Source organism: Balearica regulorum, chromosome 3, assembly GCF_011004875.1.
Source record: "Balearica regulorum gibbericeps isolate bBalReg1 chromosome 3, bBalReg1.pri, whole genome shotgun sequence".
NCBI lineage: Eukaryota > Metazoa > Chordata > Aves > Gruiformes > Gruidae > Balearica > Balearica regulorum.
In genome coordinates this window covers 126,009,080-126,024,463 of record NC_046186.1, presented here as the reverse complement: position 1 = coordinate 126,024,463, position 15,384 = coordinate 126,009,080, and the positions used below count along the sequence as shown (strand labels likewise).

The window sequence follows — 15,384 nt, the reverse complement described above, 5'->3', positions numbered from 1 at the left end:
CCTTCAAAGCATCAACAAAACCCACGTAACGGAGCCCGAAAAATAGTTCTTTCAGGGGTGTGCTATATAAAGTTACCGTTTTTGCTGTGTGTCACCAAACAGCTCTTTTGTATTATTTAACCTACTACAGAGCACTGGAAATGAGATTCCATAGCGTGAACACTGTCATGCAATTCACCTGGAAGGTGTCGTAGCCTCCAATAAAACCCCAAAGAATCCCAATTTCTTCTAATGAGTTCCACTACTTAGCAGGACTCTTAAGCGCCCATCGCTCCCCGTGCACTCCCGGCCACCGCTGACGTTTATTTGTGGGCTGGGGACCTGGATGGCTCCTGCGGTGTCTACTTGTGTTTACGCTTTGTTGTTCAACGACGTTAAGTTGCCTCTCAGTTATTCCCCACGGGCGATTACGACTAGAGGCCGGGACTAAGGAGGCCGGCTGAATGGGAACAGGTGAGGATGCAGCCATTAAACTCAGAAGTCGGTGACTAAACTGGGGTGCGCGCGCGGCTCCCGCCTCTGCCCTGCGCGACTGTAATGGTGCCCTGAGGAATACGCGCGCGCATGCTGCAACCCAGCCCTGCTCTTGCCGCTGGGGTTCTGGCCTGTCCCGAGGCATTTCCCGGTGCGAATGTCATTTCATCAGCTCCCCTGGGGTACGGTATTTTTAAACCATGTTACGATTCTCTCTCTCCGAGCCCTGACACAAAGGTTTTTCTGGGGGGGTGGGACGGAGGAACAGCCTCGCGGGGAGAACGGAGGAAGCTCTGAGCCCACGTGGAAGGTCGGGGCCAGCCTCGGCAGCTGCGTGGCCACCTCTGAACTCCAGACTGGTTGTGTTTTGCAGCACAAACCAATTTCCAATTTAGCAATAAGCTGTATTTTCAGGCTGCGCTTTTATTTGCTGGTAGTTTATGCAGTTGGCGATTACAGGGATATCTAACGCTCCCTTCAACTTTATTGGCCCAGGTGACTCTCAAATGTGCAGAAAATGCACCAAAAGGCAGCCGGTGCCTGGGCTGAAGCTGCCCGTCAGGCTGTGGTGAGCAGGGACAACCTCGCTCGCGACCAGGGCGAGCCTCGTCCTTCTCAAACCCGTTGGGAAATCGTTCACGGCTTCCGAGGCGGACAGGGCACCGGCGGGCAAGGGCCCGGCCCAGGGCTCTGCAGGCACTAAAGCGCCCGGGGCTGGATCCACCCTCTAAGGACGAAGACCCGAGCTGGCTCAGCTGCGTTCCCAACACGTGGCCGGAGTGATTCGGGGTATTTTAAACCCTGCGCCAAACTCTCCACCCTACCTCACCCCATCCCCAGGACCTGCAGCAGCCCCACGCTGCGCGTTTTAGCAGCTTGCACCGATCCCGTTACTTCTCGGGAATACTGCTTGGAAACTCCATGGAGTTTGTGGGGCAGGGGCAGCATCGCGTTCTTTTCCTCACCACGAGGTTTAAAACTTTGTCCTCGTGCGTTAGCTAACTGTGGATATTGCACTGACTCGGTGAACAGAACGGTGCTGAGCTCGGGCTGCAGCTAAACCCAATCCCTCAGCCAGTTTGCATTTCAAAGACAATCTTTACTTACCGGATTTATACTTCAAGACAATTGACTGAAGGGGAAATATCACATTAAAAAAAAAAAAAAAAGGTGAAAAATGTGACTTAGCGTGCAAAGGCATTTTCTGTGAAAAATGCGGAGCTGTCAGTTTGGGATTAAAAACAAAACCTGCGGTGCCGTTCGTGGGGAGAAAAGCGTGGGGGAGGGAAGGGCTGTGAGGGAGGTGTCGTACTTTACATTCCTGCAGTTAAGCAGAATGGCAGATGGTCAAAATAATACAGTTTTCACCAACCGGACAAGCTCAAGCAATATTCATGCAAGCGCTGAACAATGCCTCGCCTGCGCATATGAAAAGCAGGGCGGCGGGGGCAGGGGGGGGTGCGGGCGAGGCGCACCTCGCTCCCGGAGCACCCGCAGCATCCGCCCGCCTCGGGACCCCGCACATTCCTTCAGTCCCAACTTTCTCCTGGCGAGGCCTTAGCTGTGCAATCAACCTTGGAGCTCCCCCGAAGCCGCCTTGATTGATAGGGAGACAGCAGCTGCAGAGTGAGCAAGTAATAACCGCAAAAGATAAAGCCTTTCATACAAATATTGTAATTCCACTTGCAAGCTGTCTGGCACGAACTCTAATTACTTGGCCTTCTTGCAAGGGGAGCCTGCAACTCCGTCCAGAGCCGAGGCCCCGCGCGCTCAGCTGCGCGAAGGAGAGAGGCCGGGCTGCGCACACCCGCCGGCACGCGCCCCGCACCGGCGGCGGCGTGACCGTGTTGGCGTTAAGATGCTCGTGAGGCACCGCAGTTCTTTTGCAGCGACACGGAGGGGTTTCCTCTCTTGCTGTGTTTGTGTCGGAGCGGGCGCAGGCGATGTGAAATTACAAGCTGTAAAAACCAAGCAGCGGCTCCGCAATGGTGTAGTAAATAAAAGAGAGTTTCTGGCTCACGGGTGGAGTGGTTAAATTTACAACTCGGCCAAAGATGGGACATTTGCAGAAGGACCAAAAGCTGCACAGCAACTCTTTCTGCAGGCCACGCTGGTTCCCGGGCGAGCACCGCTGCGGAGGTGATGCCATGCAGCACCCGTGGGTGCCCACTGCCAGCGGGCCAGCGGTCACCCCCAGCACATTGCCAGCAGCTGCCGTGTCCCCGTCCTGCCCCCCCCGCCCCTGGTGCCCTGGCCCCACACACACACACACACACACGCGTGTGCGCAGCAGCCGTGACCCAACCGCTTCCCAGCGCCACCGGTGCTGGTGTCGGCCGTGCCCAGCAGCAGCCGGAGGGAGCAGCAGCCGCCCGGCCAGGCGGTGGGCACCCCCCGGGGCTCGGTGCGCAGGGAGTGGGAGGAGATGGGGCGGTGGTGACAGGGACAGGCAGACAGACCCCGAGAGCCCCAGAGCCACTGCAGCCACGTGCTGAGCACAGGAGGAAGAGGAGGAGGAGGAGGAGGAGAGCTGTTAGTGATGGAGCACAACGCCAGCAGCAGCGAGGCCTGCGGGAAGCATTGCTCTTACCTGCGGCAATTACCGTAACGAGACCATTACATATTCTAATCTAAAGGGAGAGAACACAAAATCATATAAATACAGGAACATCACACCCGTCACGCTCGCGTGAAGGTCAGCCGGCTGCTCGCGAGCGCCCAGCGCAGCGGAAACCGGCCGCGGCGTCACGGCAGAGTCGGCACGTGGTGGGCGCCGGTCCGGGCAGCTCACGACAGCGTTCACCTCGGTACCCTTTAGGGCCTGGAGGGACGTGGGTGCCCACAGGCTTTTTCCTTGCCCCGTTGGTCTGTCGATCAAACAAACAGAGAGGGGAAATGCTGGCAAAAATTGGACCAACTAATCATCTCCCTTCAACCTTTGCCCAAAGCCGGTATGGGGCCGCAGGGCAGCAGCCGCCTCTTACGTCAGCTGCGCTGCCAACGCTGCTGGTGGTCCTGCCGTTTCAAACTGGGTACAATTTGAGGCTCCCCACTGTGCCGCTGCAGGCAGGTTAAAACCCCAGAAAGGGAACACCGTACGTATTGTCGGGCCACAGAAACTTCCCACGAATGGAAAGTCACTCGTACGTGCAAGCCCACACCACGGGCAGTCGTACGCCTGCACACCAGTAAGACGCAGTGCGTGACGGATCCGATGCCTCTGCGGTCTCTTACGGGTACAAATGCTTTGCGGTGATGAAGGCTTAAGCTTTTAAAATATGTTCCTTGCAGGAGGGGACTGAAAATTCAGTTAGCAACACAGATAAAAACACACTTTAAGTGAAGAGTCGTCTTTTGGCAAGGTAGAGGCAGATAGCTTGTTTTGTTTTCAACCTACTGAACCACAGAAATCGGGTTTCTCATACACCACCAGGATGTGCGCTAGTATAGGGAAAAAGATCTTTTAGTAACTTCTGTTCTCCTTGTACAGCAGATGAGCACTCCTGAAAGCAAACCACTTCCCTCTCCCCACCCTTCGGCACACACAGAAGCACAGCGGCACTGGTACTGTTGATGCTGAAACTTCTCCTGGGACCTCCTGCGGAGAAAAGGGGCAGGAGCTCTGCCAGGACAAGAGCGATGCCGCGCTCTCACCACGCAGCTCAGTTACACCCCCCCAAACCAGCTGAACCCTCCTCAGGGACACCACGTGCCGAAAACCAAACTAAAAGCATCTTCTCTGTCAGCTCCTTCGCAGGTGCGGTACGGTCAGAGGTGCCCCCCACCCCAAACCCGCCCACGCGCCAGAACGCTGGCGGGTCTGCGGTTGTCGTGGCATTACTGAAAACTTCACGAGAAAGAGAGCCACTCGCTGCCGTGGCCATTCCCCACGGGGGTTATTTATTTGCTGAAACCAGGCGGCAGGGTACGGCTGCTCCTCCGGTGCCCGCCCTTCCCTCGCCCCGTCCCCACGCACAAGCAGGAAACCCCTTCCAGCCTTCGGCCCCGTTCACGCGCACGCTCGAGGGGCTACTGCAGCATCCCGAGAGTCGGTTCACTTGTTTCGCCCCTCAGTGCAGGCGGGAAAGCAGCGCCCCGCCGCCCTGCGATGCCGGACTCCTCTCCCCTGACTGCCCTGGCTAAGCCGGGAGGACGGACTGGGCAGCCTGAGCACCAGGCTACTGCTCGTGCTGGGTAAACGTTTCCATCGGATGGGAAAAAGACAAGAAAGGTGGGTCTTAAGGTCTTAATGCATAACCCAAGGATGTACAAACGGATTACAACATCCTGCACGATCGTTAAGGATTTTAAAGGTTTATACTTGAGAAGACTGATGAAATTTTCACACCTAACCCCCCTAATTAACCTATCAGCCATGACAGGTCTGTGGAAACCTTTGTTTTCTTTCCCAGGAAATGTGAAGGTAATAAAATTGCAGAGAGAATCATAGCAGTAAATCGGCTTAGCATTTTGACATGCTCCGCTTTCCGCTCACAAGGACACGGCTGAAAATACAACATGAGCAGCATCCCGAGCCTGCACGTTCAGGGGAGTGTATTTCAAAGAAATCCTCATTAAATGAAGCAGCGGCTGCGTTCATGCAAAACCACACACGTTCAGTGGTCCGAAATGCAGATACAGCAACCGACCGCATTAAGGATGCGGGAGAGCAAATGATTGGCACTGCAGTTACAGCACGTGGCCCTTTGGTGACGTGTCGTGTTTGGTATCGGCTGTTAAAATAGTCCATATTCTGAGTGAGAGCTGGTTTAAACCCGCGCTGGGATCGGTCGGTTATCTGACGTCTCTGAGCAAAGCCAAAGGCTGCGACAGAGGGGATCCCCAGGAAGGACGGGCCGTGTTCTGGCTGGAAGCCCCCGAAGGCTGGCGGCCAGGCGAGGGCACGAAACGTTATAGTTGGGGATTCTATCAGCTGGCTTTATGCAGCCCCTCTTCCCCCCCAGCCCCGGGAAAATGCTGCAGAAGAGAGGAGGACGCTGGAGCCGACTGTCCCCCGCCTGCGCCGGCAGCGCAGCCCCAGGCCGAGGGACGAAGGCTGCTCTTTGGGAGGTGCGGGGCGCTCGCTCGGCCCTGCCGAGGTCGGGCTGCGCTCGCAGGGGCAGCGGAAGGCAAGGGCAGCTCTTGTCCCTGCTCCCCCTGAGCAGAGCGGACCCTCGGCGAGGCGCTGCAGCAGCTCACGGGTAAACGAGGAGGTTTGAAAAGCAGCGTCTTGAAAAGCTGTAACTGGAGCGGTAAAGAAGAATCTGCCACTACAGGTTAACCAAAGGCAGAAACAACCCTAAAAAAAGCCCTCGCAGCTCCCAGCACAGGTGATGAGCGCTTGCCGCCATCACATACCAAGCCCTGGTTGTTTCAGAGATTCGGAAATAAACCCTAAATATACAGATCAAAGTTCTAATTAGTCGTGACTTGGAGCAGCCGCTAATTAGTTCTGCACCGGTCGGCCAGCCGGAGGGACCGCAGCAAGTGTGGGTGGTTATTTCTGCTTTGCACGCAGGCGTGTAACACGCAGTGCAGCCCAAAGGCTCCCGCGGCGGGCAGGACGGCACGGGCTCTCTCGGCCGCGGCGGCTGCAGGGCTGACGTGCGTCAGCGCGGAGGAAAAATGCAAAGGGGCCACATTGCCTGGAGCTTTCTCGGGAGCTGACAGCTCGAGCAGCTGGAGCTGTCACCCGGCAGCAGAGAGAGGCCCGTCAAGCTAATATTTTTTTCCCATCCCAGCACTGATTGCCAGGGAGGAAGCCCTCCCTCGCCACCTCCTCTCCCCGAGATCGTAGCTGGGAGAGCTCCTTCCGAGACAGTCAATTAAATATAAAAAAAGACAGTTGCTCTCGCACCCCGCCGCTGTAGATCCTGCGGTTAGAGCGGGCTCGGGGGAGAAGCATCCCCGGCGCCCGGACAGGTCCAGGCTGTACTGCACGCCCTCGCAGGCGGTGGGCAAAGGGGGAACGGCCCTGGCACCCGAAGCAGCCCGCTTTCCGTGCCGTTCTGCGGGGATTCGTACGCTTCTGAACCAGGCCCGGCCATCCTGGAGTAAAGTCACGTCAGACTGTCCAAGTCAGAGGAGCTACGGGGGGTCCAGAGCTGATGCCACCTACGGATTTGCTTCATGGTCCTTACTCTGACCTCGCCCTGTTCAATAGCAGACCATTTCTAACCCTTACAGGGACGCTAAGAATCTTACTAATTCAAGAAAGTATTTCTCTTTCATTAAAACGCAAACTATCACGCTGTCAGCATCCACAACGTTTGATTTTTTTTAAAAACATAAAGGGTCTGACGGAGCCACAGGATCGGTCCCGTGGTGTGCTGAGGATCCAGGAGCTTCCTTTTTATTCCTTCACATAGGACTACCAGCAGGGTGTTTAAGCTCTTCAGACTGCTAAATGTATGAGTAGATTAATCAATTAAGGGAGACACCACAGCCCGGAAAAGATTTTCACTCACTGCCTGAGTCTGAAGGAGGAGAAACGGGGTTTCTGGTTTCTGGTGGTGTTTTTGCGACTCTAACAAGTGTTCCTGTGGGAGCAGGGATGCACCTCCACTCGGTCACTGCTTCATCATTCAGCAAAATTATCGCTTTGTTTAGAGCACCCAGAGAAATCATTGTGATTTCTCCGTTTTGCCACTGAGAGATGCCGGAAGCGGCTCAGAATTGCTGTGTCAAGTTAATTGAATACGCTCCTGTGGGCTTCCCTAGGTGAGAAGGAAGGAAGGAGGGAGGTAACGGAAAATATGAAATGGATCTATCCCATGTGTCTCACTGAAAGGCATCTCTGGGGAGAAAGGGTAAATTTTGGGTTTCTGCAGAACATCCTGACTTTCCTCCTTCATTAAATCAGGTAATTATGCTTGAGTCAGTTGAAAATTTCACTTGGCACCTTTTCATTCTCTGTACCAAGAGATGATTTCACCAAGCGGGAAAGGACCACCCGCCACCGGCTCTGCCTCTGAGCGATGCCGAGATGCCGGCAGAGCCTCGGCGAGTTCTCAGGTGAGCTGGCAGCTCCCGCGGCAGGCAGGCAGGCAGGCAGGGAGGGAGGGGACACCCCCGCATTTCTCTACGCTCTCCCTCTTTGCTTACTGCCGGCACAACCTCCACGACTGCAACGTCTGGCACCTACGACTGCGCATTTCCCTTCTCGCCCACCGAGAACCAAGTTCGCGCAGACCTCGTAACGAGCTCTGCACTAATGACTTCACTTCGTGCGCTTCCTTCCGCATTCAAGCCCGTGTCAGAGCTCCGCAGCAGCGTCCCGCTCCGCCGGTAACAATTGCCAGATGGTTTCAGCAGCGAAAGAGCCGAGCGGTGGCTCCTAGCTGCCGGCGTAGTCCCGAATTTTCTAAGTCCCAGTTACTAGAAACTAATTTTTCAGTTTCCGGCAACGCTGTCGTGTTGATCAAACCCCACGCTTGGCACGTGCTGCCTGGGCTGTGCTGTCACGGCATGGCTATTCGTTTTCAGATGTGTGTTATTCTAATAGTCTGCTCCGTCCAGCTTCCCTAAAAACATGCAAAAATATTATATGGAACCTGGAGAGGTTTTTTTATTCCCCCCAGTACACAGAGCTGAGAAAACATTCCACAGATTTTCAAGGAAAATGCACAAAGTAGTAAAAAAAAAAAAAAAAAACCGGAAAAAAACCAAACCAAACGAACCCCAAAGGAATCGTTGCTCAGTTAGCATTAACCAGAATACAAGTCTGTTTCAGACAACAGTTACTCGGGGCTTTGTTTTGTTTCTGTCAAAAATACCTTTTAAAATCACAGACCACTTGAAATATTCCTTTTGCTTTAAAGTGGGAAAGATATAGCCCAGCGCCTAGCAAAAGGCGGTTTAGAATAAAATGTTGTACATTCGAGTGTTTTCTGCAAGAAATTTATGCATGTAGAAGTCCGGAGACAAAAGAAAAGCATGTGTCACCTTTTCAACAAAAAGCCTGCAAAATCTCAGTTTTATGTAAATAAGCAGGCACGGCTTCCAAGGCTTTAAAACCAGGGAATGCTGCAAACGTCTATAGTTCCTCAACTCAAGTGTTGCTCCTGGGCAATGCTATAATATTCATTAAAGAATCCATTTATCAACAGATACCACATGTCAGAGTTTTCCAGCACAGTTTTCCTGACACTCCACTGAAAACGATGCTTTAAAAAACACAAAAACGGAAAGCAACAACCCGAGATGCTTTTGCCTGCCGTTTCGTTCCACAATAGCTATTAGCAAGGAAAAAAGCAAAGATTTACACTATATCCTTGCTGATAACGTCAAGCATTATGCTTTATTTTCCAAATCATTAGCATGCACAAGAATGACCTCATGGTGAACAGATGCACTTGGATATGGCAGTGATTAGATCAGTCCTCTCAGCAGTCAAGTGTGCCCATTTCAATTAACCCTTTGAAGCACTAACTGCAAGTCTGCGCAGCTGAAAAGCAGGTTTGTAGCTTCTCTTGAAAGTAGAAATCTACCCTTCTGAGCATAAACCCCTCAGATCCAAATCCTTCTCTGGCGGGATACGTTCCCCCTTCCCTGGCTAGGATATCCGACTGCTTCCCTTTCCTAAGGGTTAACACGATTCTGGCTTCTGATCTTAAAACAGGGGGAAAAAAACCCCACCCAAATGCTTTTTAGTCAGCAGAGGTAATTAAAGTTGGAATGCTTTTGTATCTGTTTGTGCCCGTTTCATTTTTTACGATTTTTTTACGGAACACACAAGTAATTTTGTTGACTGTTTTCCTTTTTGGCTGAGGGAGCAAGAACAGAAAGAGACAGCAGCTTAAAACCCCGTCCTCTAAAACGAGAGAAATCTGCAGAGGGAAAGGATAAGAATAATTCAATAGTGTTGGATTACGGAGGATTTCCTGGGCTGACTCTCATACCCAGCCTAATTAAAATACAGCATGTAATGTACCAGTTTAACAACAAAGGACCGTATTCTCATCTTTTGTTCCTAATCTGCACATCCCCTAAATGAGTTCAGGGATGTCCGTCCTGCCTACCAGGCTGCATTTTCGACGGTTAAGATACACAGGGCTATCTAGGGTACGTATAGGGAGTTTAAGGCTCTACTTCTGAAAACAGCGAGAGGTTGATCGGAGGATTTTCCTGCATAAAATAAAGCACCTGCAAGATTATTTGCGATACGGGAGACTAAGCCAGGGCATACTTCAAGAAACCCATATCCCATCTGAATTGAGGGGAGGCGTCCCTAGAGACTGTATCAGAAAACGTAAAAACATTTAGTTCAAATAAATAGATCACGGTTAATAAAATGAGACACGTTGTTGGTGTAAACAGCTACATATTTGATTCATTTAATTGCCTTGATTTCCTTCTTATACCACATTAACTATTAAAAACAGCCTCAATTTGAATAAAAAGCGTACTTACTCATTGACCCTTTCTGTTGCACGCAGTGATGGTGGGATTACAATCAGGTGGTATTTAGAATAGGATCAGAGGAGAATTAATCTTAAATTTACCTGAAACGTTGAAGCTAGGTAGGGACAGGAGTTTCAGCTGGCTAGTTACTCGAGAAGGGGAAACACAGACCCGTGCCAGCTCCATACATTTATTGCTCCGAGATTCATTTTTTGTGTTTCAGAAGGGAAATTTCCCTTTTACATGAAGAAAAACGCCACCCGTATTTGTTAAGCGGCAGACAGCTGACTCTGCGGACACAGGACAGGGGAACCCGATCATCCGTAGGGACGGACAGACCCGCACCCGCGCTGGTTGGCTATTCCCTTCCGGACGCGGCGGGTGCGTTGCGGCACCCCACAACCTGCCCCAGGACAGCCGAGGGAAGCGGCGACGCCGGGGCAGATGCTCGAGACCCGCAGGCAGCTCTGCACGGGGCACCCTGCTCCTGCGACGGGACGCTGAGTCGCCAGCCTGGCGTTTGCCGGGACGGCACTGGATGGCAAATGCATGCTAACGGCAGCGCCTGGCACGGCTCCTGGCCGCGGTCCGCTAAGTGTGTAAGAGAATCAGCAGGTGACGAGAGGGGACTCTCTGAAGCAAGGGGTTTGATGCCACAAGTCATGACCAGCCTCCGGTTTCTTTGTGAGTGTGAAATAAATTCTGACGGTCGGAAGTCCGAAAATCAGGACCTGACTGCGGCCAGTTTTACTCTTAAAATAAATAAAATCATAAAAATGCATTCAGGCACTAATGATTTAGCAGTCTTCTGAAAGACTTAAGTAGATATTAGGAAACATTTTAAATCTTTTTGGCATACAACATACACCGCAGATTTTAGAAAGTAAGACCATGGTATTATCGAGCGAATCTGTCCTTGCTTGTCAAAAACTGAATTTGTACACAGTAGGACCACTGTGTGCTGTAAGAACAACCACCTGAAAACTAAACACAATTATGCATAGCGTAAAACATTTAAAATATATCAAAATATCTACATTTTTATTTGCTGATACGTCAACAGCTAAATGATTCAAAGTGCTAACAACACTGGGCGTGAAATCTACATTTCTATTGAAACTGATAATTTTTTTTTGTCTCAGACTTTTGGCAGAGTGTATAAAAGAATTTAATTCACAGCTGTTCTACTTTTTAATGTAGAAAACATTAATCAAAGCTTTAAGATATAAGCTTTTCTAATGTTGTTTAGTATTCCAGTTCAACAAAGATCAATAGAGGCCATCCCTGTGTTTCTTGACGCCTCTCCAGGAAGCAGAGGCGCGATTATGTAAATAGCACCGGTTCCCCTTTACTTCTGCCAGCTTGCTTATCTCCAAAGCCTTCTGCCTGCTGCTACTGGCGACCAATGCAAGGACATGCATATACCTCTTATCTCCTAACAAAGCTCTGAAAGCTTGAGGATTGGAGCCAGTAACGTTAAACAATGATGCACGGCTGATTTTATTTGTAAGTGATTTATTTTAGTAAATTTAATTTCTTCCCTCGATTTTTCAGTTTAGATGGAAGATATTTGCTAACAAGTCAGGCTAAAGAGAAATAGAGCAGATGTCCTGCAACATTTATACAGGGTTGAAATAATCTGTTAAACAATCCGAAAGAGTAGCAGGAAATAATTAGAAAGTGCCAGTTTCACCCTACGAGCGTAAAAAAGGGATTAAGGAATCTGTGTTAAAGAGTCCGACACACGGCGACCATGTACTTTTTGGAGGCTGGCAAAACAAATCTTGAGGGTACTAGAAACCTGCATTTTGGAGACGTTTATTTAAACTCAATTAAACCAGGAAAGTAGCGGTTCATATCCTACTGACTGCACGCTAACTTAAAATCTCAACAGAGCACATAAGGAACGTATTCACAGAGTTCAGCATCGCATTTTCCTCTTTCGGTAGGGCTGGTGAATGACGATCAGCATTCGTGTGTGTGTATATACATATACGCGGACGTCCATCCATATATACGTTAAAAAACCCTACACAGGCTCCGGGCCAGGTGTTGGAAGGAAGCCTGAAATTTGCTCATCTATATTTAAGGGAACTGTGAGCACACTGCACGCTGCTACGATTTTCTAACAGAACGCCGTTCTTACATTTCTTTTGCATTAATCCCTGACCCTGGTATCTCGGCAGCATAATCCCCATTTAGCATTAGTAGCAACGGCTTCTACTGTGAGGAACTATTTTTCGATAAGTAAGCACCGATTCAGGCATAGCTTTTGAACAACATATTCCCAGCTCAGCAAGAAACCCACACTCCTGAATGAACCAGAGCACATTACTGAGAGAAAGTTCATTAACCTTGCTAGATTCGGGGGTTAACAGGATAGCTGAAGAAAGGAACAGAGTGAATGGCTCTGATGCAAAACAAATTAAAATGAATGTCATCATTCCTTTTGATATTCATTAGTTGATTCAGGGGAAGAATGGTCTTCTTAAATTTGCAAGCATTTATCTACAAAAAACAGGTGTACATCTGCTGCTCAAGTGCGTCTTAGTGCTAAAGAGAAGAATAACGTGCAGAGACTCACCAGTTCCACCGAGGGAGTAGCTGGGAGAGGGAGAAAAGACCTGAGCGGCAAAATCCTCAAATGTCATTACTTCTTTATGGTTCTGGATTATTGCTTCGAGGTACAGAGCTCTTTCCTCGTAACTGCAACGGCCGGGTTAAGGAAACGTGCGTGCAGGGTTAAATGCTGTTACACAACGCCCACGAACGCCAGCACCTCGGGTCCGCAGCAACACTAGCCAGGCTGGGCACGGGCACGGAAAAGAGGGGACCAAAACTGCCCAGTGCTGCTTAACGGTTCTGAACATGAGCAACGGGGAGCAAACACGCTTAAGGGCTTGAAACGAAGGGTGATACCTTCTAGCCTCATCAAGGAAGAGAAGTGACTCGGTAGATCTGCCAGATTGCTAACGTTACCAAGGGCAGAAACAAACCCCCCAGACTGCAGGCTTTTTTAAACCGAAACCCAACTTTAACAGCCAAGCTGTGGCATCACGGAAGGCTCCTGGAACAGAAGATTCCTATTCCAGTAACCTCGTAGGGCTAGAAAAATTACCAGATTGGAGAAACAAGCTACAGGACAGAGGAGAAAAAAAAACCCTACGTATTTATTTGAGCACTGTACTTCTTAAAAGCAATTAACCGTCATAAACACAATTCCTGAAAGCGTGAAGTTTGTGTTTAAGGCAGGTGCTAAAAGGTGTAATCCGTGTATCCCGAATAAACGACGCACATTGGGAAAAAACACCCCACAACTCGCATGCATTATAGTCTGTATAATGCAGACAACAAAGCAATCTAAAATCAAGACTATTGCCTTTTAATTAAAACTCGGCAACCTGGAACACACAGCATTCAAATGTGTAATCAAAAACCAGTCACCAATAAAACTTACAAGCGTAACAAGCTGAAGCAACTTTCCAGCTGTCTTAATAGGACCCCTGCTTGCGGCAGCTTTTCACAGCGGAGAAAGCAAATCTTTTCCTTTTGTGTGCAGCTTCTGTTTTCTCAGAAGGTGAATCATACACTTCCAATAACAGGATAACGTCTGAAACAAATCTACAACGGGCTGAAGAGCCTCACGTATGACTTTATGAATTAACGCTCACAGGAGCCGGTATGACATCTCATTCTCTGCTTCCTCGTTTAAAACAAAAGTTTCCAGATCCTCCTTGTGCTTCTGTTTCAGGGACGTACATTCTAAATCTGCAAGACTGTTATGCGGAAGCAAAGGCCAATTTAAATTTAGAAATTAGAGGCAGCGAGCATAACAGCAGTGACAACATAATGCAGGTGAGGGTATTTAAAATTGAAAAGCATTGCTAATTAATATTGAAGTGCCATTTGTGACTTTTGTTACATTAACAAAACCACTCTGAAACAGTATTTAAAAAAAAAAATCGGGGTAAAGCGGTACTTAAAAATAGGACACGATGGTCTAGTGTTCTACCTCAAGGGAAATAAGCAAAGCGTGTCTTAATTGTATGCAAGTTCCTATAGGCGTGGTGGTAAGAAAAAAAAAAAAAGAAAAAAAAGAAGAATTTTGCTTTTACTGCAGGCAGAGGACGATTGATACGTGATAAATCTTCTTCGAAACTTCCCGTGGAAGCCTGAAGAAAGAAAATCAATACGTAGCATTTCAGAGTTTGCACCTGCTGACAGCGTTATTTGCTTAGTTTTTCTCTCTCTGTCCCCTAAGCCCAGGAGAACGCATTCCTGATAGCGCAAGCATCAGCCCGCCTGCGTTTGGGGCTGCCTCCCTATTATGGGCTGAACTCCTGATGACTCTTGTTAATGAATAGGCTGCCAAACTTCCTAGGAGAGGAGGCACACGCCTGGGCCCTATTCTAAAGGGACTGACGGATGCCATTCACTTCTCATTATGAAGATGATTATTCTGCGGCGCGCTCGGCTGTTGCCAGGGCTGTGCGGGGCGCGCGGCCGGGCGAGCGCCATCCCGGCTAACAGCGGGACGCGGGGGCTGCGCGGCCGTCTGGCGAACAGCCCCTCCGACACGGAGCTGGCACGTGCTGGCGCAGCGGGAACAGGCCCAGGCGTGACAAATTACTGAAAGGGCTCGGCTAAACTCGCGGCCGACGACCACCTGAGCCTGCGGACCGGCCATCAGCGCTCGATTCAGCGCGCAGCCTTTTAGGCTGCGGTCTGCTCGTGGGCCCGCTTTAAACAAGGCAGGGAGGCTATAAAGGCTTTTCATGCTACGCCTAATAACATCCTGCTGTTTAATGAAAGACCTTGCACATCTAACACATAAGCGTACAATGCGCAGAACAACTGCTAACACACCAGAAGTTTGTACGGATTTTGCTAAATATTGCACGGAAAAGGAGAGCGAGGAGATTTTGCCTAGGTTAGCTTTGCATCTCGTAAAATCCTTATTTATGAGACGGAAGATGCCCCATGCCACACAAAAGCCTGGGGAAAAAAAAAAAAAACCCACTCAGCCAAACAGCTGGGCAGCTACAGGAGAGACATCTGAAAAATAATGCTCTGAGCCGAGTTTAAGCCAAGGTCCAGAGAGCTGTGCAGATCCATCAGCGGCTTTGGAGGCGTACGAGGAAGATCCCGACTCAGCGCCGTTCCTGCAGACTAAAAAGCTGGAAGCAGGCGGCGCGGATGCCACGGGCTCGGCGAGGAAGACCGCTGCAGAAACCAGCTCCCCCGCACCACCACCCCTCTCAGCTCAGCCCCTCCTCGCGTCTCTCCCAGGCTCCCCAAAACACGACAACCGGGAACGCCAGGCAGCCAGCGAGATGCTCGTGCTAATTTTCACTTACAGCCTAATCTAAAAAGCATTAAGTCACTGCAGGAAAATTAAACCACGCTCTCTATCTCTCTTTTTACACATACGCACATTAGGGAAAACAGTTTGGATCCATTAATAAAAAAAAAAAAAAATCAACTACAGTTTTGCCCAAGTTTAGGAAT

At 50.0% G+C, this 15,384-nt stretch overlaps 1 protein-coding gene across 2 annotated transcripts in view; it reads right to left on the bottom strand.

The window, feature by feature from the left end:
* Nucleotides 1-15,384, bottom strand: part of RALGAPA2 (Ral GTPase activating protein catalytic subunit alpha 2) — a 126,715-nt gene that overhangs the window by 2,463 nt on the left and 108,868 nt on the right. For both annotated transcript variants that reach the window (XM_075749977.1, XM_075749978.1), the window contains one exon: nt 12,461-12,582. In XM_075749977.1, the coding sequence (XP_075606092.1) occupies nt 12,461-12,582 (122 nt within the window). The remainder of the gene's footprint in view (nt 1-12,460; nt 12,583-15,384) is intronic.